This window comes from Hyperolius riggenbachi, chromosome 1 (genome assembly GCF_040937935.1).
Source record: "Hyperolius riggenbachi isolate aHypRig1 chromosome 1, aHypRig1.pri, whole genome shotgun sequence".
Lineage (NCBI taxonomy): Eukaryota > Metazoa > Chordata > Amphibia > Anura > Hyperoliidae > Hyperolius > Hyperolius riggenbachi.
Window position 1 is genome coordinate 520,023,166 of NC_090646.1, and position 24,459 is coordinate 520,047,624.

Sequence of the window (24,459 nt, forward strand, 5' to 3'; positions counted from 1 at the left end):
CCATTTAGGCATGTAGATAGCATCTAGAGAGAGAAAAACCCAGGCTTCAGCAGGCGAGACCCTAGCATTGTTTTCTCTGGGTACTCTATAACTAAAAATTACCTATCTATGCACATTGTACTGTTCCGCAGAGGACTTCAGTGCTCTATAAATATGTAGTAATAATTAGTGACCTGCATGCATAGCATTACTTGTCATGTGTTGTGTGAAACCGGAATGCACAAAAATTCCCTTTGGTTTTAATGTACATCTTTGTCCAAGACTTTTTTTTTTTTTTTTTTTTTTTTTGAAGGTTTGTATGAGACGTCTATAGGAAACAAAAGACCACCGCACAAGCATTTGATACAAAAAATATATTTACTGGTTTATGAAATTATTTTAATTTCTTAGCCAGAACCATGGCATGGAACGATCATAACAACCCTCATCAGAGAGTAGACATGATAAGATAAACATAGGTGTATGTAAGTACTAGCCCTACTAAAACATTATCTGAAGTACCTTTCTGTTTTCCAGTACAGCAAGAATTAAAAAAAAAAACAACAAGTTGTTACCTATGTAAATGAGCTTGTCTCAGATTTCAATCAATCAGTTTCCTGAAATGTAAATAGAAGCCAAAACAGTTAAGAGTGAGAGAAGGCTTCTAAAGGGTCAAAGTGCTGGAAAGGTTAAAGGGCCTTTTCCATTCATAAGGGCAGATTTTTCACACCTGCAGGTTAGAATGTAGTCTTAAACTGAAGCCCTTAAACTGAACATAAAATATGAGACTAATTTCTGTGTTTAATAAACCTTTAGTAAAACATACGCTTAATCATCTCTAATTTATTTTCACTTCAGGTTTGCGTTAACCTCTGTATAATATCAAGTTAAATCTTATAGTGACTATATATGAGTGTAAACAGTTTACATAAATGTGACACAGCTGTTTGGTCTATAGTAGACTAGATAAAAGTGAACATTTAGCCAATTAGGGAAGTAATGCAAACCTGTTAAAACATTATAGAAAGCAGACCCACAAATCATATACCTAGTCTAGGCTTGTGTATCCAATCTCAAAAAATATGAAAACAAAATCTGACGTTTTTCCTTACCTAAAAGTGTGCTTGTGATGGACACACTATGGTGTTAAAGAGGAAGTTAGTTTTGAATGACTGCATTCCAATACTATTCAGCCCCCACACACACTTAAATGGTTTGGCATCTTTTCATGTTATTGCTGAAAATGCTTCTACCAGCTAACAGGTCCTCTGGATTATAAAAAGAGGATATATTCACTAATCTGCAATAAGTAGAACAACATGCGTAAAATATTACTGCTCAAATTATAGAGTGCAATGTACCGCATTACACGGAATGTATTACATTCTACTCATCATGCGTAAGACTATACACACCATATTCAGATTACTGCAGTATAGGGAATATAACCCTGGGTGACCTAACTTACAGCAATACCGCTGAATTGAAATAGGGCAAAAACAGGTTTGCAGTCTGAAAAATACAAGGAGTTAAGATGAACATTTCAGAAGGATAAAGACAGCAATAAAAAAAACCAAAAACAAAACACAGGATTGTGTCGCTTTAACTTGCCGCAGAAATGATGGTACTGAAAATAAAATGAATCTGATGTGTGATAAAATATCTGAAAATAAACATATATTAGCACACACATATTTTGCAATTATCCCTGTCACTGAGCATCGCAGAAAACTATTTACATGAAACTACTTCCTGCAAAAGAAATTTGGCATAATGAAAATATACAAATATTTAAATAATAAAAATATTTAAAACAGAATAAACATTTCTGTTGACTTGATAGCCAACAGCTTCTGAAAACGTTTGCTTATAGAAGCAAAGTAAAGTAGGGTACTTAAACACAGTGCCAATCAATATAACTGCACTCTGCTAGTCATGGGAGGCCCCACACAATGCTGCAGTCTCTGCTGTACAGCTGTGCTACAGTCTCCTTATTATAGCAAGTCACAAAGGGTAAATTAATTCTTGTCAGTTTTCTAGTCATCACAAGAAGATTACACGATTACTGCTCATCCACTTGATCTTGAAAAAATTCATCCACATTCTGTGATTTATCCTCCTCCTGTTCCTAAAAAAACAAAACCAAAAGCAATTGTCAATGAAAAACATTTAATCCAGTCGAGAACACAAAAACAGCAGGTAAGTGGAAACTTATGCACTAGAGATGGGGCGAATCCCAAATTTCCTCGAATCGCCCCAAAAATTCTCAATTATCTTGAATCTTTTGACTAACAAATCTTGTAATAAGAATTATGTGATCATGTAGGAATAGTAATTAGACTTAGAATACACTATTCTAAGTCTAAGTACTATTCTTACACAGATCACACAATTCTTATGAAAAGGATTCATTAGATTCAAAAGATTCGAGAAAAATTTTAAAAAAATTTAAATTCGGATTGGAGGAAATTTAGGATTTGTCCCATCTCTAGTGCAGCATAAGGATTATCACCGGTTTCTCCTAACAGTGGGAAAATAATTGGATTTTACATGCATGTCATGCACTGCTCCCAATGTAATTTATTACATATTTTACAGTAATCAGAATGGATCATTGTCATTAGTAAAACTGCTGGAGACTCCAAAGCAGAGGATGAGTGACAGGGAACCTCAGGAAGATAAAAACATGAACCTATGGCTATACATTTTGGGGGTGTTACTAAAGCACATGTACAGAGCAGAGCTGTTGTACTGTGGGTTTTTGTTAAGTGGAAATATCTATGTACATGTCTGGATGTTTATTTATAAAGATGGTGATCTGCCAAATTGCCAGAAAAGTGCCATGGCGTCAGCAAAAGAAGCAACTCATTCTATATATAAAAAGTGCAGATCAGATTAAAGCTCTCTTTCACTCTCCCGGGTTTTTCATTGTTCGTGAAGCTGAATGGGGGGGCTCACCGCTACTCACAATTTCCATTATGGATGCAGCGGCTACAGATAAATTCCATTTGGAAGAGGTCAGTTATATGAGCTTGAGAGCCCTCCATCAAGCATGACCGTAACAGCACTGCAGGTGTAAAAAGCAGCTATCACTGTCCTACTCCTCCCTCTGCTGCTGGACATAGTAACCCTCTGTGGCCATCACTGCAGTTACATTTGATTCTTATAAGACTCTGCTATAGCTGCAGTGCTGACCACAAACTAACTTTTACGAGAAAAGGAAATAGAGGAGACCTGGTCAAGCTTCTGGTTAGGTCTCATATAAAGCAAAAGCTGTGCCAGCTGTGGAGCTTCCTCTCGCATTGTAGTCAATAATAGTGAAATAGATAGTGAGTGTTTAGCCCTGGACTTGCATTTCTAGACTGGCTATCCGGCTCACAGTTATTGGCTGCAAAGCTTTTGATTCACATCTGATCTAACCCTAAGCGGCCACATTTGCACATAAGTGTGTCCCAGCTGGCTGAGAAGGGGAGCTTTTCCCACTAGTAAAACCAATGTGTTTATATTATAATTGGATCTCAACCCGACCACCTGCTGTACCCATAGGATGACCCTTCCCCAGGGCTGCATATTGGGCATTTTCTACTACTAGTACAACCAACCACACGACCTTTCATATCAGTCCTGAATGCAGATACGGTAAAGGAACTGTACATGGAGAAGTGCAAGGCTGCCTTCACTTCTAATTTTATTTATTCATTTATTCAAGTATTTATATAGCGCCGTCCTATCATGCAGCACTGTACAGAGTATATATTGTCTTGTCCCTCAGAGGGGCTCACAATCTAGTCCCTTCTAATGTGCAGATCTAATCAGCACATAGTACAGAATACAGTCTAGTGAGGAGTCACCTGCCAGTATTATAAAAAAAATAACAACAACAAAAAAAACAAAAATCAGCAATGCAAGCATGCTGCAACTGAACACAGCCTCATTTTCAGACATTACGGCCACATTTAAAATGTGTTATAAAACTTAACATCTTTTCAACTTTTCATAGATCGAAAAACTGAAAAATGTGTGAACTCACCACTTGGGCGGAGCATGATTACGCTGTAGGAGATACAAGTGGAGGGTTGTTATCGGCGCCTGGCACCGAGGTTCTTGCTGTGCGCGTGGCAGTGGGACATTGGAATCGGGAAGCCTAGCAGGCGAGCCCACCCAGAGGCCAACATACGGTGGAGGGCCCGTGTAATAAATCACTGAGGCAGGGGTCACACTTGTCTTTCAGTTTTCTACACTTTGCAGAAAACTGAAAGACAAGTGTGACCCCTGCCTTACAGCAGCTAATGTAATTTATAGAGAAAACTGACAAATTGCACAAGATGTCCGTTTTTTTTTCTGCATGCGAAATCTGCATTAAAGTGTGACCTTGCTTATTGATTAACATGAGTTCTCAGTTGAAGTCAGTTTCTGTGCAGAAAACGCGTACGAAAGCCGATAAGTGTGACCCCTGCCTAAGCGTTTTTATGCAACAAAGGACATGTGAGTGCAATAGATTTTTATTTGCTATAAATTTTAAAAAGCATTACGCTATGGTGAGCCTTTTTATTTGAGATTCTTGTGACCAGATCTTTTTATTGGAAGTTCTCCCGCTGTATTAAGGAGATTGTGGAGGTTGTGGATGCCAGAGAAGTAAAGGACGACCCGCATAACGTTGCCAAGACCCCGGAGGGTCTTTTTATCTGGCGAGTCGCACACAAAGGGTGTGGTGGAGGTCCCTGAGACTAGCAAGAGTGAAGCAATTAGTGAAGCACATGCGTTCCTGTTATATGTTTTAGTGGACATTTGTTTAGTTTTATAAAGAGTGCAGCATTAACAGTGAAGCATATATATGTATTCATGCTTTTTTGGGAAAAACTTGTTCAGTCCTTTTTTTACACTGTAACTGTGCAGGAGAAGGAGAGAGAGGAGGGGACCGGCACTGCATTCAGCTATTTATTCCATAGTGTGACATTACAAAGCATAACACAATTCGGGAAATCATGCGACATACCAGTGTAGGAAGCGATGTGGGTAGCGGTGGGTGCTGGGCACTGTTAGCCTTACGGCCGTTTCGTGCGGTTATATGTGCTTCTACGTAGGCTCTAATGCAGGCTGGATGCTGGCCGGGTGTTAAATACACTCCAGGCTCGGCGTGTCTGCGCCGGTAGAGACCGCCCACCTGCTCTCTGAGCGTCCAATAGTGCGCTGGAACCCATATGCGTTCCAGCTGGGGCATCTGGGAGAGCAGCACTTCCTTCTTATGGATGCCCAAGCAGACCACACTTAGTAGGTGGCTGCTAATGCTATTGCATGCATTGGCCAAATAGAAAGAAGGATGTGCGCCATCTTGTGGCCAAAATTAAGTTAGCAGCGCAAATAAAACAAAAAATACAGCGATAATTGTGTTAACATTAAGGACCAGCTAACGCCCATAGGCGTCGGCAGGTCTTAAGTGGTTTCCCATGGATCGAGCGGCCTTTCCATGTCAGTTCACGGAGGGTGTCTCCGTGAACACGCGGTTTACATCATACGGCGCTGCAGCCGTAAGGCAGATCGGCGATCCCCGGCCTCTGATTGGCCGGGGATCGCCGGCATATGATAGCTGAAGCCTATCCTTCGGGTTTGAAGAGGCCCCCCCCTCCCTCCCCCCGCAAAGCGCAGCAAGCCGGCGGCGATCAGACCCCCCCCAGCAGGACATCCCCCTAGTGGGGAAAAAAGGGGGTAAGTCTGATCGCCCTGGCTAAATCCTGATCTGTGCTGCGGGCTGGAGAGCCCATGCAGCACAGATCCTGCAAAACACCCCTGGTCCTTAAGTGGTTAAGGGCAGATGTCTGCCATCCATAGTAACAAAGTGATTTATTTTATTCCAATGCATAATTAATATATGGCGTGTAGAAAAAAGTGCGGCTTTGTGGAACGGTGGGCTTAAAATAAGAACAACTGCATAGAATGCGTTGCCTTAGACACTAAGCGACTAAAAATAGGAGAGACTGAGCGTAAGAGGACTGGATTGAGCTAAAATTCTTTTAGTGTCAAAAACTTTAATTAGCAAAAAAATCTTTTATGTCTATATTAAAACCATCCTCGTTTCCACTATTGCGGTGCGGAATCGCCGCATATCACCGCTGACGAAATCGCATGCGAATGCGATTCCGCATGCGGGTTTTGCCGCGATTTCGCATATGCAGGGTATATGCGGTTTTAACCATGTCACTGCCTGTGTCAATTTACATTACTTTCAATGCGAAATTGCATGCGAAATCGCGGGGAAAAAGCGCATGCAACAAATGCATGCAATTTCCCTATTAAATACATTGCCTGCGATTCGCCTGCATTCCACACGCAGGCGAATTCTGCGGGCTCTGCCGTGCAGAAAAATCCTGCACAGAAAAACGCTTAAGAAAACTGACAAGTGGAAACAGGGCCATCCACTTGTATTGGTTATGCGAATCCGCATGCAGACAACGCATGCGGATTGGCTCTAATGGAAACGGGCCCTTACTTATATTATAGTGAGGGATCTTATTAAGTGGATAAGAGCCAACACGTATAACATGTCAAAGGATTCGAAAGCACTACTATTGGACGAGATTATTTGTCAATTGGTCAAAAATTGTCATGGGTCTAAAAAACAAGATAAATCGGTATGGTCATTAAGGGCTTGTTCACACTACAAGAGCTTTTAAAGCGCTAGTGATTTTGAAAAGCTCTTGTTAATGCAATGCTTTAGGGAGATATTTTATGAAGTCAAATCGCTGAAGTGTGAACACACATAGGATAACATTAGCAAGAGCTTTTAAAATCACAAAGCGCTTAAAAAAGCTCTTGTAGTGTGAACAAGCCCTACCAGTGTACAGTGTAGATGACGAAGTCCGTTTGGCATGTGTAGAACGATCTCACAGGACGACGCAGTGGTCCCAATTGATAATTGGTTCCGGTGTGCATTTGAGTGCAGGAAACACAATGATCGCATTTATGATTTCCCTGCGACCGAAATTGTCTCAACCAATTTTCCTGCCTAGGGCTTTGGAACTCACTTTTACTAATTAATGAACCAATTGTAGGAGCATGTCTGAATAAGAACAGGGGCCCATCGTTCACAACAATTTTAAGTAGGGAGTCTCTAAGTTAGGATCTCCCAATTCTTTGTAACCACGCTCTTGATTTGCTCTGCCATTACAGTAAAGTCAAACGAAACCAATGCCTTGCCTGCAGTGGTAGTGTCCTTCCTTTGGGCACCCCTCAAGAGGATATTCCTGTTTAGTATGTTTGCTCTCTTGAAGGCACTTTGGATTGCTTCTGCTTCGTAACCTCTTGCTATTAGCCTCCTGCCCAGCTCCTCAGACTGAGAAAAGAAGTCAGTGTCACGCGCATTATTGCGATGTAGTCAGAGGAACTGGGCATAGGGCAGCGTACGAGTGACATACTCGGGGTGGAAGCTCTCTTTATGGGGCAATGCATTAGATGCTGTGATTTTCCGATAGCCGCTAGGGATACGTTTGTCCTCATTGATAATCAGTTCCAAGTCCAGGAAGGCTATTTTTTCTTCCAAAATAGTAGCAGTAAAGATTATGCGGTATTGCTGTTAATATAACGCATAGGGTATCATTCATAAAGCATTCCCGCATGCGGTAATGCTGAAAACAGCAGACTTTCCCGAGCACTTAGCAAAGTGTCCATTCATAAAAGCTGTTTCCGCATGAAAAGCTGACATTACCGACCAGGGAGACAAATTACCGCCTTGTGCAGTGAACCCCTCCAGCACATGTCGTAAAATGTAATTAAAAATGTCAATTCATAAAGATTAGAGCAGGCAGTATTGACACGGAGAATACCACCTGCTGTGAGTAGGTGATAACACTGATAACAGTGCAATAAGAGAGCAGGACTGTGTAAAAAGCCAGCAGCAGAGCGAAAAGAACAAACCATGCTTACCCTGAATACCCCATGCTGAGTTTTTAACCTCTTGGGTATCTGGTTCAGGTGTAATTTCACATTAGAAAGCCTGCATGTAGCTGTAGTAATTAAATATATTGTTTAGAAAGACTATTAGACAGATACAAAGCAGATTCAGGGCAAGGAGAGGCAGTTTAACCATACATGCACAGCTAAAGGGAAATTGGGTTGGGTATGCCCCCTTTTATTGCTGTCTCTGCCGAACAGGAATGTAACAAATCAGCCAGCCGCTTTAACTCAGACAGCTTACATTCCTCATACCGACAGCTCAATTTGTGAAAATAACGCATTTCTACCGCAGCTGTGAAAATGTTTATGAATTAGCACACAGAAGTCTAAAATGCTACTTTTATGAATGATAGCCGTAGTCATTGAAGGTGTCACAAGTCCTGGACCAAAACACAAGGACATCGTCCACGTACCTGGACCATGACCCGAGTTGCCCGGCGAATGGGTAGTTGGAGTGGTTATACTCCTCCTTCCACCATGCCAAAAGTAAATTAGCATAAGTGCAAGATACAGCTGTGCCAGAAGTCTGCCAATACCATTTGCTGTCAAAAGTGAAGGCATTGTGTGTTAGAAAAAATTGCAAACACTCTCATATAAAATCAAGAGCACCGTTACGAAGAATTGGGAGATCCTAACTAGAAACCCCCTACTTAAAAGTCTTGTGAACGATGGGCCCGTTCTCATTCAGACATGCTCCTACAATTGGTTCATTTATTAGTAAAAGTGAGTTCCGAAGCCCTAGGGAGGAAAATTAGTTGAGAGAACTTCGGCCGCAGGGAAATCATAAATACGGTCACTGTTTCCTGCAGTCAAATGCGCACCAGAACCAATGATCAATTGGGACCACTGCGTCATTCTGTGACATCGTTCTACACATGCCAAACGGACTTCGTCATCTACACTGCGGCCGATTCTATATAGGAGAAACCACTAGATCCGTTAGAAGAAGATTCAGGGAGCATTTCAACTCCATTAAAATCGGGAAGTGAATCCCCACGACTAATCAAGCACATGAGAGAAGCCCATTAAGGGAATCTTAATTTAATGACCTTCGCAAGTATCCTCCAGGTACCCCCCTGTCACGAGGTGGCGACAGGGAAAGGAAACTGAAAAGAGAAGAAGAAGAAGTCCTCCTCATACTACGTGCAGACGCCATGGGCACGTTTGGCCTTAATGACTAACGATTTATCTTGTTTTTTCAGACCCAGGACAATTTAACAATTCACAAATAATCTGGTCCTATAAGCTATAAACGGCCGTAAGGCTAACAGTGCCCAGCACCCACATCGCTTCCTACACTGGTATGTCGCATGATTTCACTTATTGTGTTATGCTTTGTAATGTGTCACACTATGGAATAAATAGCTGAATTCAGTGCCGGTCTCCTCCTCTCTCTTGCACAGTTAGATTGCCATGATCAGAGCACACAGTCACAACCATAGTGTGTGAAGCATCGTGGGCCCTGCCAGCTCCCTGCTCAAGAACAGTCCATCTGCTGTAGTGTCAACCATACACTGTCTCTATACACAACTTTTTTACACTGTGAAGCGCCAAACCTCTCTTAGTGTGTATATCAACTCACCTTTGGCTCTTTAAACTCCAGGTCTTCTCCATATTGGATGGCAAAATCTATATGTTGCAGCACAATATTTATACATTCCTCATCCGAGCGATCAAAGGGCAAGAAGCGAACCATGCTGTAATCATCTATCTGGGAAAGCCACATGTGTGGTAAGCAATAGAAACAAATGGAAACTGGTTAGATCCACCCACATTGTAAACGGAGACTACTGATCATTTAGTAAAACAAGTATTACACCAAAAGTATCTTTCAAAATATATTAAGTCTAAGGCTCTGCTTATGTGTGGAAATAGAAAATATACTATTTGGCAACATGACCAGTGTGGAAAAAGCCCTAAAGACAACTTTGCCCCTCACTAATGCATGCATCCTAATGGAAAAATGTACTGCCTGTAGTGTGTAACCAGGCAATGCGGGAGGTTCAAGGTGCAGTGCAAGCACAAGTCTATGGACTGTATGTTGCACTGTACGTGTAACATCTCAATATAAATGTGCAATGCAACCTTTCATCCCCGTTGCACTGCGATTCAATTCCTGTTGATGCCCAACCCAGCGTATTTAGTGTGGAAGTAGCCTGAGGCCTCATTCACGCAAGTGTTTTGCGTTTTTCAGAGTTTATTTCACCACTCCCAGCACTCCACTGCGCGCTGCGTTTCTGGTAAAAGCACTTAGAAAAGCTGCACAAAGCGATTTTCTAAGAGTTTAGCGTTTTTTCCTATACCTTCCGTTATAGCAAAACCGCCCCAAAAGTGGTACAGGCACCGCTTTGCCGACCACAAAGCAGGCACATTGCGCTGAAATGAACCTTCTCATATAGATTCATTGCACAAGCGTTTTATGGGCGATTTTGAAAATCGCCTGCGCTTGAAAAAGGGCAAAAACGCCCTTTGTGTGATCGAGCCCTTACACACAGCTCAAAGATATCAATAGTGGAATCCCCAGGAAATATAACTATCCATCATTGACCTGAAGACAAGTAAATTAAACCACACAGCAGTCCTGCTGCAATACAGCTTTCGGGGATAAAGTTCTGCTTGACGCAAATCAAAGCCCCACCATGCTGTCCACTGAACCAAAGCCAGTTTTAAGCACTGCAGTCTGTGCGAAGGATATCTTTATACAGCACACAGTGTAAACCAGTACTTGCTGAAAGGGAAATCGCTCTCACAGAACATGTGACATACTTCTGATCAGCTGCTTCGTACACACATTAAAGTATCAGTTCCCATACTTAGGTAGTTGTTCTATACATTGTTGAGCACTTTTGGAATAGAATTTTTGTTTTAAAAAGGAAAGCTCCATGGTTTAATGCATCTGTGAAAGGAGAAACTGGGATTATGTATAAAAATAGGAAGATTTGCACATCGCTACATCTTATTTTGTAAAGTAATATAAAGGAAAACAAAAATCTCACCAATTCACAAATTGCTTTGGTCATTTTTTTGAATTTTTTACTCCTTAGTTTGTTGGTTGAATCCTCAATCATAGAATACATGTCAGGATCCAAAAATCTAAAATTGAATATATGATAAAACAACAAATTAGAGTATATGGAAACCAAGAGTATACGACAAAAATGTGCAGTGGTGCAAAAACTAAAATATTACATCAAAAGCCCTTTGGTAGTACATGCAGTTATAAATGTAAGTGCTAAGAGAAAGTTGGTTTTGCAGAATAATCTTTGTCTTATGTCTGGTACATGCCTGGTGATTTTCCGATCGCTTCTTTACAAAATCAATTAGACCTGTCAGAAATAATCGATTTGACCCGTCTGACGAAGACCTCTGTGATTGGCCGGCTGCAGTGATCACATGAACAGATTACGCAGCTATGTCACTCTCAAGGTGCAGAGGGGTTGTTAGCTGTATCATGCTAATCAAGATAGAAACACACATAGGTGCATGCCAGGCACAGGTCAGTAAACTGACCACCTTTCAGCATGAGGAATGCTGTGCAAATTTGTTAACTTACCGTTCAACAATGGGAACGTTTTAAAGCATAACCAACATTCAAGATATAAATATACGACATGGCATTACTTAGTTCGAGCTTACATAAAATTACATTGAGCTGCATAATTACACTGGCACACCTGCAATAGGGTAGAGCTACAGCATGTGAACTGGTGCCGCCTCCCCCTTGCCCTATTGCAAGGAGGTAGAGCCCATTCTGCCTCCCGCTGAAGCAGCACCCCAGGTGCACCCTTAACATTGTTCTTATACTGTATATAAAACAATAACCTACAATCGTTTCATCTAAAATATTATTTATTTTTTGCAGGGCTAAAACACACTCACTTCTCAATCTCTTTTTTAGCTTTCTTGCTCAATAAATCCATCTTGGTCATGATGTTGCATTGTGGGATTTCCAGTGACACCATGGCACTTAAGGCAGCCAGGATCCCAGAAATAAACTGGAAGAAAAGCATAGATGCTTAGCAAGAAAATAATAATAAGTCATTAAAGAGACACTGAAGCGAAAAAAATATATGATATAATGAATTGGTTGTGTACTATGAATAATTACTAGAAGATTAGCAGCAAAGAAAATATTCTCATACTTTTATTTTCAGGTATATAGTGTTTTTTCAAACATTGCATTATCCTATAATATGTGCAGATTACACAACACTCAGCATTCAAAATGAGTATTTCAGAGCAGTCTGTGAAGTAATGACCTCTCCTCTAGCAGAGGAAAAGTAAACAGTTCAATTACAGTTGAGATAATAAAAGTCAGATAACAGCCCTCTCCACGACCAAGTTAGTCGGAGAGCTTAATAGCTTTTTTGCATAGAGATAACAACTGGAGTTTCTCAACTCTTCCTGTACTGGAAACAATTAGACTGATGTATCTGATCTTAATGTTTTTTTTCTTAGCTGTACTACACATACAAATCATAATATCATAATTTTTTTTTCGCTTCAGTGTCTCTTTAAAGTGGAACTGCAGGTTTTGATTGTAGAAGTTAATATTATTATTAATTGTATTTATAAAGCGCCAACATATTATGCAGCACTGGACAATAAATAGGGATACATACATTGTAACAACAGACAGAGAGGTAGCAAACGGTTATACAACATAGCACAAGTTAACCTCAGTCAGCTGGGAACAACGGTCTGCAACTGGGCTGGGGAGAGTCAGGCTAGGTTCACAGTGGTCAGTTGCGAAACGCACACATTAGAATGAGAGTGAACTGCATTAGAGGCTGAACATAGACTAATACAAAGCCAGCATAAAGCAAGTTAGAATAACACAATCCATTACAATGCAGTACTGTAAACAGCCCCATAGGCAGCGAGTTGTCATGCGGAATTATTCTGCAATTCAACTGAACACTGAATTAGCCCTTACCTTCACTCCCTGTCCTAAATTCTTTCAAAACATGTATAGAAAGCAATTATGGGTAATTGCATATCTGGAAATGGTCACCAAAACAGGCATACGCACAGATTTATTTCAAATTCACCATGTAAAATGAGCACCCTGTAAAATCTCAAACAGGGCAACTCCCTGAGTGGATGCCGTCACAGGAAGGTGAAATCACATCAATGGGCAACATTACACGCCTTACAGCCCAACTAAGCCCAAAATTGAACAGGGCAAATTGATGGAAAAAATGTGTACAGAAGCGGTAAACAGATTGGCAGTCACATTTTAAACAACAGATAAATTCCTCTGCAGCTCTTATCCTCCCTCCTCTGTATACAGCCATAGGGCAGGTCAGTCAGGAGTGATCATGGGACATTGAAAACAGTAAAAACAATGGATGCCAGACTACTATGTCCTGCATTACAATAGAGAACATGCTGCTGTGGACTGCAATAAGGGGCAGCCACAAAACACAGCAGGAATAGAAATAGCATCTTGCTGGGCAATCTACAATTCTAGTTTGTGGTGTGTATTTCCCAGTAATTCTGCCGCTGTAAAATGCACAGCAGAGAGCTTATACAGATGGTGGAGCTGCAGATGAGAGGTAAAAGAGAAAGGTGAAATATGAAGGGATAGCAGTTTGCATGGTAGGCAAGTATGTGAACGTCCTTCCTTAGCTGCACAGTATCACCTCTAATCTGTCCACCCACCTAATTCATATTCAACTTAATGCAGGAAAAATGAGTGGGACCTTATATACCTCACAATGCCGGCACAGTGACACTGGAGAGAGAGGTATATGGGGGCTACCATATTTATCTTCTTTTAAAAACAATCCATATTGTGTGGCTGTCCTGCTGACCCGCTTTTTGCCTTCAATACTTTAACAAGAAGGCAGATCAGATGTTCTGAACGATGTCTGACTACACTGGGTGTCCCTGGTGTGTGATTCAGTCACAACTAAAGCCAAAAACAGAGAACCAGTCCCAGAATTGGCATTGTTAAAAAATAAATACTGTATATTCTGGCATATAAGACTACTTTTTAACCCTTGAAAAACTTCAGAAAAGTCAGGTGTCATCTTATACGCCGGGTGTCATTGATGCCAGGTGATATGCCCTATCCTGTTACCGCCTCTCAGATCTCGCTGCTGAGCACTGTAGTGAAAAGTCAGGTGTCGTCATACGCCGGGTGTCATTGATGCCAGGTGATACGCCCTATCCTGTTACCGCCTCTCAGATCTCGCTGCTGAGCACTGTAGTGAAAAGTCAGGTGTCGTCTTATACACCGGGTGTCATTGATGCCAGGTGATACGCCCTATCCTGTTACCGCCTCTCAGATCTCGCTGCTGAGCACTGTAGTGAAAAGTCAGGTGTCGTCTTATACGCCGGGTGTCATTGATGCCGGGTGATACGCCCTTTCCTGTTACCGCCTCCCAGATCTCGCTGCTGACTACCGTAGTGAATCGGCACAGGCACACATGTGCGAGGTCTGACAGGCAGAGGAGGTAAATAGGATACAAGGGTGGGCCAGAAGGGTGAAAGAGGGGTGTTTTTATGGGCACAGCGCAATCTATTCTTCCATACCGCTCTGATAAACTGGGAGAGCTGACCAATCGGCTTAGGGAGAGGGTGAGTTGACCAATCCAACCAGTGAATCGCCTATATACAGTATATACTGGGTACCACATACAGTACAGCACCAGTATCTGTTCATACATAGCACCAGTATATGATGTTTTTTAAATATTTATTTGGTGTGCGTTGGAAGAGGGGTAGTCTTATACGGCAAATATATCACAAACTATATATTTTTACTTGAAAAGTTGGGGGTCGTCAAATGGTGGAAAATAAGGTATATGTGATAGCCTCCTTATCTCTCTAACTACTGGGTTACTTTAAAGATGCAAACTTGTACTTCATAGAAAGTAGGTGATGTAGGACCACAACCTTCTCATAGAAGCCTAGCGGCACTTACTAGAGGTTTTACAATTGTGTTAATAGGTGCATATATACAGACAGGCACAGCTATAAAATGAACACTTGAATTTGGAAAGTTCCTCCATCTCCAGTTGTTATGCTTGTGTCACTCTCCTCTGTCTGATGCAGTGCATTCAGTTTGCACCTGCCAGGTGTGAGCAAGCAGTTCATCTCCTACCTTGAAAGATTCCACCATGAACTGAGAATCAACTAGGAATATGCCACAGACTCTGAATTCCCACTGCTGAAGCTGCTCCACCAGGTACTTCATAACTGGCAAATGAGTATACAGTTCAATCTGACCTAGGAAAATAAAACACAGTTCTGTAAATGTAGTTTCATTATATTTAAAGGGGGCTTGTAACATACAAAAAAAAAAAATGGACATTAAAAAGATTGATTTTTACACTGTCATATAGCCAGAAAAATGATCCTGTCTCACTGGAACCAAACAACAATCCCTACAAAAACTGAATGGGTAAGCACAGTGAGCAAATTGCTCCCACTATACAAGTTAACATACAAAAGCAGAAACTGTCCTAATAAATTTGATTGTATCTGGTCCACCTGGTGCAACAGATTTCTTAAAAACAAAGATAATGAAATCTAACTACTAATAAGCTGAGCTCCACTGTGGATGGTAATTGTTTATTAATACTAAAAATCTGCTTTCATTTAGCCTGACTACAAAACTACTTTTGAAATTGTCTAGGTGCATGTGCCTATGGTTCCAATCGGAAGATTAACAAGAAACTGCGGAAATGAATATAATAACCTTTGCATATATATGTTAATATTGTGTTGATTGCTATACAACTGCAATAGACTACAATATTCTCCTCTTTTCAGGTTACCCAATCCATCAGTGTTGGCTAGATGTGGGCCTTGCTCTCTCTTTCTTTTCTCCCTTGTCCTTTACCTTTCCATTTCTTTCCTTATCTCTCTGGGATTATTATTGTATTCAGATAGAATACACTTGAATGTCTTGTTTATATTGAAAAATTCAATAAAATTGTCAATCTGTTAAAAAAAAGAAGCGATGTTACTTTTGCCATGACAGAGAGACAGTAAAGATGGAAACCAGCAGAAATGTTTTCTTTTTTCATATCACATTTCTCTTAAATCTGACAAAGAACGAAGACAACCAGATAGGTAAGCTAAATAAATAGTTTCTTATTGGACGATTTATTTCCAGTTAATATGGAGTTTCTTCCCACTTTAATATGGAATGGTGTATAAAGGTCAGCGAAGGATTGAGCACACCATGTATAACAAGTGACTGTGTGTTCCATAGCAATGTATGGCATGAATGAATGGTAGTGCATTACTAGAATGCACAGCTACATACCAAGTAGGGGGCTACGTCAGATAGTTCTATCTATGCATTGTCATACAATGTATGCATGCTTTAATTGTACAGCAATCTATGTCTCGGCTTCCACAAGGGGAGAATGTGCTGTCAAAATGAAGTAAGGAAATGGAATATGCACATAAAAGCCATACTCTGTTCTAGTGGTACCAATCAGCCAGGGATTCAGCGTTCCTAGAGCCTCACTAAAAATCCTTACTGATAGTCATAATGCCCTAGTCAGGCAACTTCTGGATTGTAAGAACAAGACATATTTGGTGAGATTTTGAATTTTGTATTAGAAGCCACAGATATGGTCAGTACAACAATGCAGATTAAAAATAACTTTTATTCAGCAGGCATAAAACCACAATGCATTTCTAGCAACTGGCCATTTCTCACATGATACAACATCACAATTCAACAAGCAGAAAGGGTTAAGTGGGCACACTGCAAACACAAAGCGGCCGAGATACAAATGATGTACAGCTGCACATGAGAATGTGCTCTTCAGCATTGACCTATCAAAAAATAAATGTGACAAATACAACAGAGGAGAATGCCAGGCACTGTTACCTTAAAAACATGTCCCTTTACCTTTGCAAGTCTCCATACAGGAATACCATGTGGAAGAGGCTGCTTGGAGCAGGGGACTGTTACACCTGACAGCAGCTTTCAGTCACCGAATGCTTTCTTGATGGCTCGGTCAATGACTGTCCCTTAGACCAACTGTAAGTTCTGCTACCCCTGGCACTCTGCAGCCTCTTGTACTCTGGATTCATGTATACAACATATCACAATTTAAAACACTTATATGACAGCATCCCTCTAAAAAAGGCACAGCAGAGGCCAAATGCCCACCCACCACTTGGCAGATGGGCAGCCTGAAGGCAATGGGGCGAGCTGTCACTTTTGTATTGCAGCATTTTAGCTCTAGAACTACCTTCTGACATCAACCACTGCTTACTTTCTGCCCCTTTACATCAATGCCAATAAAGTCAGATCCTTTGACCTTGCTGGTGTGCAACTTTCAGCCTTGCCTCCAAATTCTGCATTACTGTAAATCATTTTTCAAGTCTCCTTTGGTAGGTAAAGTACATCAGTTATTTCTTCTCTGGTTATGAGTGTACAATGCTTGAGAACATCATACTTTTTGGCCTGCCATCAACTATCACATGTACAGGAAGTAAAAGGAAATATCTCCAAATGTCCATGACAGTTTGACAGCAAGCATTAGAAAGAAAATATTTGTTTTGCTGGAGTTCAACTTTATTCGGTTTCATTGTTACAATAAAAAAATCTTATTATGACAAGTCTGCAAGACTCTTTTACAGGTACTGATATAGTGCAGCTGTTATAACAGAAGCAAGAAGTCAGGTGCAAAAAAACTTGAATAAATGCAGAGCAGTTGCCTAGAGCAACTAATCAGAATCCGTTTCATTTACTTACTGAAACTTTAGTTAAAGGGAACCTAAACGGCGAGGAAATATGTATTTTTCCTTTCAACCTCTTGAGGACTGCTGTGTTAAACCCCCCTAAAGACCAGGCACATTTTCAATAAATTGGCCACTGCAGCTTTAAAGGCCAAGCTGCAGGACCACACGACACAGCACACAAGTGATTCCTCCCCCCTTTTCTCCCCACCAACAGAGCCCTCTGTTGGTGGGGTCTGATCTCCTGCCCCCCCCCCCCACCAGTGTTTGTTTATTTATTTTGGTTTGTTTATTTTAGTTTTCTTTAAATAAAAATGGTGTTTCCCTCCCCCCCCCGTTGTATACTCCCCTCCCTCCCTCCGCCGGCCAATCCCTGTGATCAGCTGTCATAGGCTTCAGCCTATGACAGCCGATCCCCCCTGTGGCTCAGGAGGGGACACGGCTGTCCCCAGTACAGCGCTGCTGCTGATCGCAGCGCTGTACGGGTAATTAGACGGCGATTACGCCGTCTAAGGCCCTGTTCACACTGCACGCGTTTCCAGCCGCGTTTTGGAAACGCGTGCAGGTGGCCGACACGCACGACATCAGACATTGCATAGAGTGCAATGTCTGATGTTCACACTGCATGCGTTCCGGACCTGTGCGGTCCGGGAACGCATGCTGCACGCATTTTTTGTAAAAACGCATGGCTGTCCCATTAACTTTTCAGTGATGGGATCAGCCACGCAACGCATACGAAAGCGTTGCGGTCCGCATGCGTTGCGGTCTGCGTTCTGCAGTCTGAACGGGGCCTAACAGTCTCCTGAGTGGCATTAGCTGCTGAGACTGAAGGCGGAGCTTAGCTCCGCCCACCAAGCAGAAGATGCGATCTCCTGCAAAACAGAGCCCCAGGACTTTACGCCAATCGGCGTTAGGCGGTCCTGGAGCTGCCGCCGCGGCCACGCCCATTGGCATGACGTGGTCGGCAACAGGTTAAAATAATACCAGTTTCCTGACTCTCCTGCTGATCCTGTGTCTCCAATACTTTTAGCCACAGCCCCTCAACAAGTATACAGATCAGGTGCTTTGACTGAAGTCAGACTGGATTAGCTGCATGCTTGTTTCAGGTGTGTGATTCAGCCACTACTGCAGCTAAAGACATCAGCAGGAGAGTCAGGCAACTGGTATTGGTCAAAAGGAAACATCCATATCCCTCTCAGTTTAGGATTCCTTTAATTTTAGGCAATTACTCTGCTCTCTACAATCTTCTCAGTGTTTCTTTTGATCAATAAGCCGTAATGTCCTGAACTAAAGAAGTTATGAGAAAGTCTGACCCTGAACACCTAGGAGGTTCACTTTTATTGGCAAATCAGTACAGTTAGGCACAAATAGACACACTTACCTGGACAGTCAAAAAGTATATAGTCATCCTCTGTGTGCCCCAAACAACTCTCCAGCCAGTCAAAGTTATTGGCAAAATACTCCATACAATAAATGAGGCCTCCATTGGGGCCAAATCTCAGAGAGGTATCTTCCATCACATCATCTACTTCTATCAGCTCTCTGATATCTACAGATCATTAGAAAAAAAAAGTTAATGAGTAAAGACAAATAAAGTGGTGCACAGAAATGCCAAATCTAAATCTTTATGAAGTCTGCAAAACATGATACTCATTTCCCCAGTGTATACAAGCAATATCTGTCAATGTGAACGATCACGGTTTGTTCTCTGCAACAGATTTAGGAATGGTCCCTCCATTAGTAGAAGGGGTGACATCCTCAGCTTTATACAAAAATGCTATTATTGGAGTAATTTACAAAGTAACTGTAGCTTTCAAATGTAAAAGCTGATATTGCCTATACTACTAATATCACAGTTTTATTTTCATAGCATTTCATTTTTATATAGAAAAGAAAAAACCTGACTAAAAGATGAAAATATTTTAAGAGCAGCAAGTTTATACATTTTGGGCAGAATTACAGGATCACTTGTGTTCTTCAGCTCAGAAGAACCATGATAAAACAGTCCGATATTTGTCAATTAAGTTCAACCAAGAGGGCACTAAGGTTGCTTGAATTCAGAAAACAGAAATGTACCTGCCATAACAGGATAGTCGAAATGCTCAGCTGCAGGGTCAAGATTAACCACTTGAACGGATCGATTTAGAGCCTCACAGTGCTGGACCATTGTAGAACAGTATGTGCTCTGGAATAAAAAGATCGCCAACCAGCTGATTACTAGCAAAACACAAATAGATGCAATTCTTGTTATAGTTTAAACAATAAGAGAACTTATAGAGAACCTGTAACCAGAAAGACCTCTCTTGGGGGGTACTCACCTTGGGTGGGGGAAGCCTTCGGATCCTACTGAGGCTTCCCCCGTCCTCCTCGGTCCCACGGCAGCGATAAAGCTCCCCAAAAAGCGGGGATGTAAATATCGGCTCTCTGCTCGGATATAGTCAGAAATAGCCGATCGATGTCGGGCCGCTCTACTGCGCAGGCGCAAGTCTCCTGCGCCTGCGCAGTAGCAAGTCTCCTGCGCCTGCGCAGTAGAGCGGACCCAACAGAGATCGGCTATTTTTGCCTATATCCGTGCGGAGAGTCGCAATAGCACCCCCGCTGGAGCCAGAAAAGGTGAACAAATCAGCGCTTATCAGGCTTGTCGAGGGTGGATCGCCGGAAACTTCGGAGAAGCCAGTGCTGGATTGGCTGCACGCGGAAGAGGCGATCTGGCGGCTAATCGAGCCGCCGGATCGCTCCGTGTAGACTGAGCATTAGATCAATGAATGGGAACTTCTTTCCCATTCATTGATCTCCGGGCTAACAGACGGCCCGCACACCCCAGTGGTTCCGGCCCTGCAAACCCCGGTGGCTCTGTTTTCTCAGGGACGTAGCTCCTACATCCAGCATGCATATTTGGACGTAGGAGCTACGTCCTGAAGGCTAAATTGGTTAATCTAGTGTGTGTACATATCTGGATTATTAACCAATACAGTGAATTGGTACTACAGTGGGTTGCAAAAGTATTCGGCCCCCTTGAAGTTTTCCACATTTTGTCATATTACTGCCACAAACATGAATCAATTTTATTGGAATTCCACATGAAAGACCAATACAAAGTGGTGTACACGTGAGAAGTGGATCGAAAATCATACATGACTCCAAACATTTTTTACAAATCAGTAACTGCAAAGTGGTGTGTGCATAATTATTCGGCCCCCTTTAATCAGTGCAGTCAGTTGCCTATAACATTGCCTGATAAGTGCTAATGACTAAATAGAGGGCACCTGTGAGTAATCTAACGTCAGTACAAATACAGCTGCTCTGTGAGGGCCTCAGAGGTTGTCTAAGAGAATATTGGGAGCAACAACACCGTGAAGTCCAAAGAACACACAAGACAGGTCCAAGACAGGTCAGGGATCAAGTTATTGAGAAATTCAAAGCAGGCTTAGGCTACAAAAAGGATTTCCAAAGCCTTGAACATCCCAAAAAGCACTGTTCAAGCGATCATTCAGAAATGGAAGGAGTATGGCACAACTGTACACCTACCAAGACAAGGCCATCCACCTAAACTCAAAGGCCGAACAAGGAGAGCGCTGATCAGAAATGCAGTCAAGAGGCCCATGGTGACTCGGACGAGCTGCAGAGATCTACAGCTCAGGTGGGGGAACCTGTCCATAGGACAACTATTAGTCATGCACTGTACAAAGTTGGCCTTTATGGAAGAGTGGCAAGAAGAAAGGCATTGTTAACAGAAAGCATAAGAAGTCCCGTTTGCAGTTTGCCACAAGCCATGTGGGGGACACAGCAACCATGTGGAAGAAGGTGCTCTGGTCAGATGAGACCAAAATGGAACTTTTTGGCCAAAATGCAAAACGCTATGTGTGGCAGAAAACTAACACTGCACATCACTCTGAACACACGATCCCCACTGTCAAATATGGTGGTGGCAGCATCATGCTCGGGGGTTCATCTCGTCAGCCGGGACAGGGAAGCTGGTCAGAGTTGATGGGAAGATGGATGGAGCCAAATACAGGGCAAACTTGGAAGAAAACCTCTTAGAGACTGCAAAAGACTTGAGACTGGGGCGGAGGTTCACCTTCCAGCAGGACAATGACCCTAAACATAAAGCCAGGGCAACAATGGAATGGTTTAAAACAAAACATATCTATGTGTTAGAATGGCCCAGTTAAAGTCCAGATCTAAATCCAATCGAGAATTTGTGGCAAGATCTGAAAACTGCTGTTCACAAACGCTGTCCATCTAATCTGACTGAGCTGGAGTACTTTTGCAAAGAAGAATGGGCAAATATTTCAGTCTCTATGGCCTAGTGCACCACGGAGCGTTTCCGCTGCGGTTTGCGATCTGCTTGCGGGTGCGGATCCGCTAGGGTAATGTATTTCAATGGGCTGGTGCACACCAGAGCGGGAGGCGTTTTGCAGAAACGCATACTCCCGGGCTGCTGCAGATTTTGGATTGCGGATGCGTTTCTGCCTCAATGTTAAGTATAGGAAAAACGCAAACCGCTCTGAAAAACGGCAGTTCAGAGCGGTTTGCCAGGCGGTTTTTGTTACAGTAGCTGTTCAGTAACAGCTTTACTGTAACAATACATGAAATCTACTACACCAAAAACGCTACAGAAAAATAAGAAAAAGCGTTTCAAAATCTGCTAGTATTTTGCGGATCTGCTAGCAGTTTTTGGTGTGCACCAGGCCTATATGTGCAAAGCTGGTAGAGACATACCCAAAGGGCAGAGCAGTGCTTTTCAGCGCTGCTAGATTTGGGCGCAGCCATCGCCGCCATAGACTGTAATGGGAATCAGTCTATAGCGGCGCTCAGTGAGTAACGTCGGCTCCGTCAGAAGACGGAACCGAAGTTGCTTAAAAACACAATAATTCGGCCTCCAGCAATCGCTGGAAGCCGAATTATTTCATTCCCCCACTATCCATGGCGGCCTGGAGGGGGAATAGTAATTAAATTGGCCCAGACTTGTGCAGAAGCAGGATCAGCCATATAGCGCTGAATCCTGCGCCCAAGTCTACCGGCGCCGATTTCAAATGTACTCCCCTAAGGGCCCTTTCACACCAGAGGACTTTTTCGGCGTTTTAACGCCACAGCCGAAGTTGGCGTTTTCTAAGGTAAAATGAAAGTCCATAGACTTTCATTTTACCTTTCACATCTAACTCGGCGTTTTGGAGCGTTGCATTTCAACGCTCCCAGGAGCTTTTTCTGTTGGCGTTTCAATGATAGTCAATGGAAACCGCCAACTTCAGCGTTTTACAGCTGACTTGTTCACTTATTTTTATAGAAAAAAAAAAAAAAAGGACGTTTTCATATGAGCTGTAAAACGCTTTCAAAACGCTTTGAAAATGCTATGTATTGGCGTTAAGCAAAAGGCTGACTTTCAGCCTTTTCTACCGCAGCCTCTAGTGTGAAAGAGCCCTGGCAGCTGTAATTGCAGCAAAAGGTGGTTCTACAAAGTATTGACTCAGGGGGCCGCTTTATTGACAAAGGGTACACCACTTTGTATTGGTCTTTCATGTGGAATTCCAATAAAATTGATGCATGTTTGTGGCAGTAATGTGACAAAATGTGGAAAACTTCAAGGGGGCCGAATACTTTTGCAACCCACTGTATATGAACACACTGGTTATGCTGCATTACTTCAGGGACACTTTGACATTGTACATTAATAGTCTGTGTACTACAGAAAATTTTAGAATTCTGTCAACTAAATGTAGCTGATTATGACCATGAAGACATAAGAAAAATTCGCTTTTTAAAAGTCTCCTTAGATTACACAATACACGCAAGACAGTACTAGAATTCTCACTAATACATTTAGAAGTTGCAGTTAAAGAATGAACACTTCCTGCAGTTAAATACGAAAGAGAGACAACTGGGGTACCAATGGATTTGGCTCAAACATAAGAGTTGGGACACAATACTGGCTTGGAAAATAATACAGTTGAGCAGCCTGCACCTTGTAGTTCCTCTACAGATGGAAACCGCAAACTCCCCTTCATAAAGCACTGCTGAAGCCGCAGCTTTAATATAATGACTATGCAAATACACTGACATCAGAGATCAAATCAGGAAATTATTCTACAGAAAGTTCACCTTTCCACTGCCCGCTGGCCCCATAACGAGTTGTGCATAGCGAGGCATTCTCAGCCTGCACGGCACCGACTACGTACTGCAGTTTCTTCCCTTGCACAGCCTCACACGTGTTTTACTTCCGGTATCACCACATTTGCCCGAGGTTCTGCGCATGTGCGAGGTCATGCACATTGCACAACTGACCTGAGTGTATGCCCATTGAAGTGAACGAATTTTGTAGGCGATACCGAAGATCTGTCACACTAGCAGCAGAAACTGGCAGTCTTTCCCAATGTGGCAGTTGTGCATTGTGGTCCGAAACTTAGAGTACATTGAGAGAGTGGTGCCTTTGTGGGACTTCGGCAACGGTGTTAAAGAGACTCCGTAACAAAAATTGCATCCTGTTTTTTTATCATCCTACAAGTTCCAAAAGCTATTCTAATGTGTTCTGGCTTACTGCAGCACGTTCTGCTATCACCATCTCTGTAATAAATCAACTTATCTATCTCTTGTCAGACTTGTCGGCCTGTGTCTGGAAGGCTGCCAAGATCTTCAGTGTTGTGGTTCTGTGATGCATCTCCCCCCTCCAGGCCCCTCTCTGTACACTGCCTGTGTATTATTTAGATTAGGGCAGCTTCTCTCTTCTCTCTTATCTTTTACAAGCTGGATAAATCGTCCTCTGAGCTGGCTGGGCTTTCACATACTGAGGAATTACATACAGGCAGAGCTGTCTGCACT

General features: G+C 42.3%; 1 protein-coding gene across 1 annotated transcript; it reads right to left on the bottom strand.

The window, feature by feature from the left end:
- Window positions 1-338: 338 nt before the first annotated feature.
- GPN3 (GPN-loop GTPase 3) lies at window positions 339-23,865 on the bottom strand. Its single transcript, XM_068245335.1, has 8 exons — window positions 23,743-23,865; window positions 19,720-19,828; window positions 19,025-19,192; window positions 15,041-15,165; window positions 11,809-11,924; window positions 10,926-11,022; window positions 9,512-9,640; window positions 339-2,107 (listed from the first exon to the last, which is right to left on the bottom strand). Exons 1-8 carry the CDS (start codon window positions 23,788-23,790, stop codon window positions 2,042-2,044), a joined length of 858 nt encoding a protein of 285 aa, XP_068101436.1. The 5' UTR covers window positions 23,791-23,865; the 3' UTR covers window positions 339-2,041.
- Window positions 23,866-24,459: the final 594 nt, after the last annotated feature.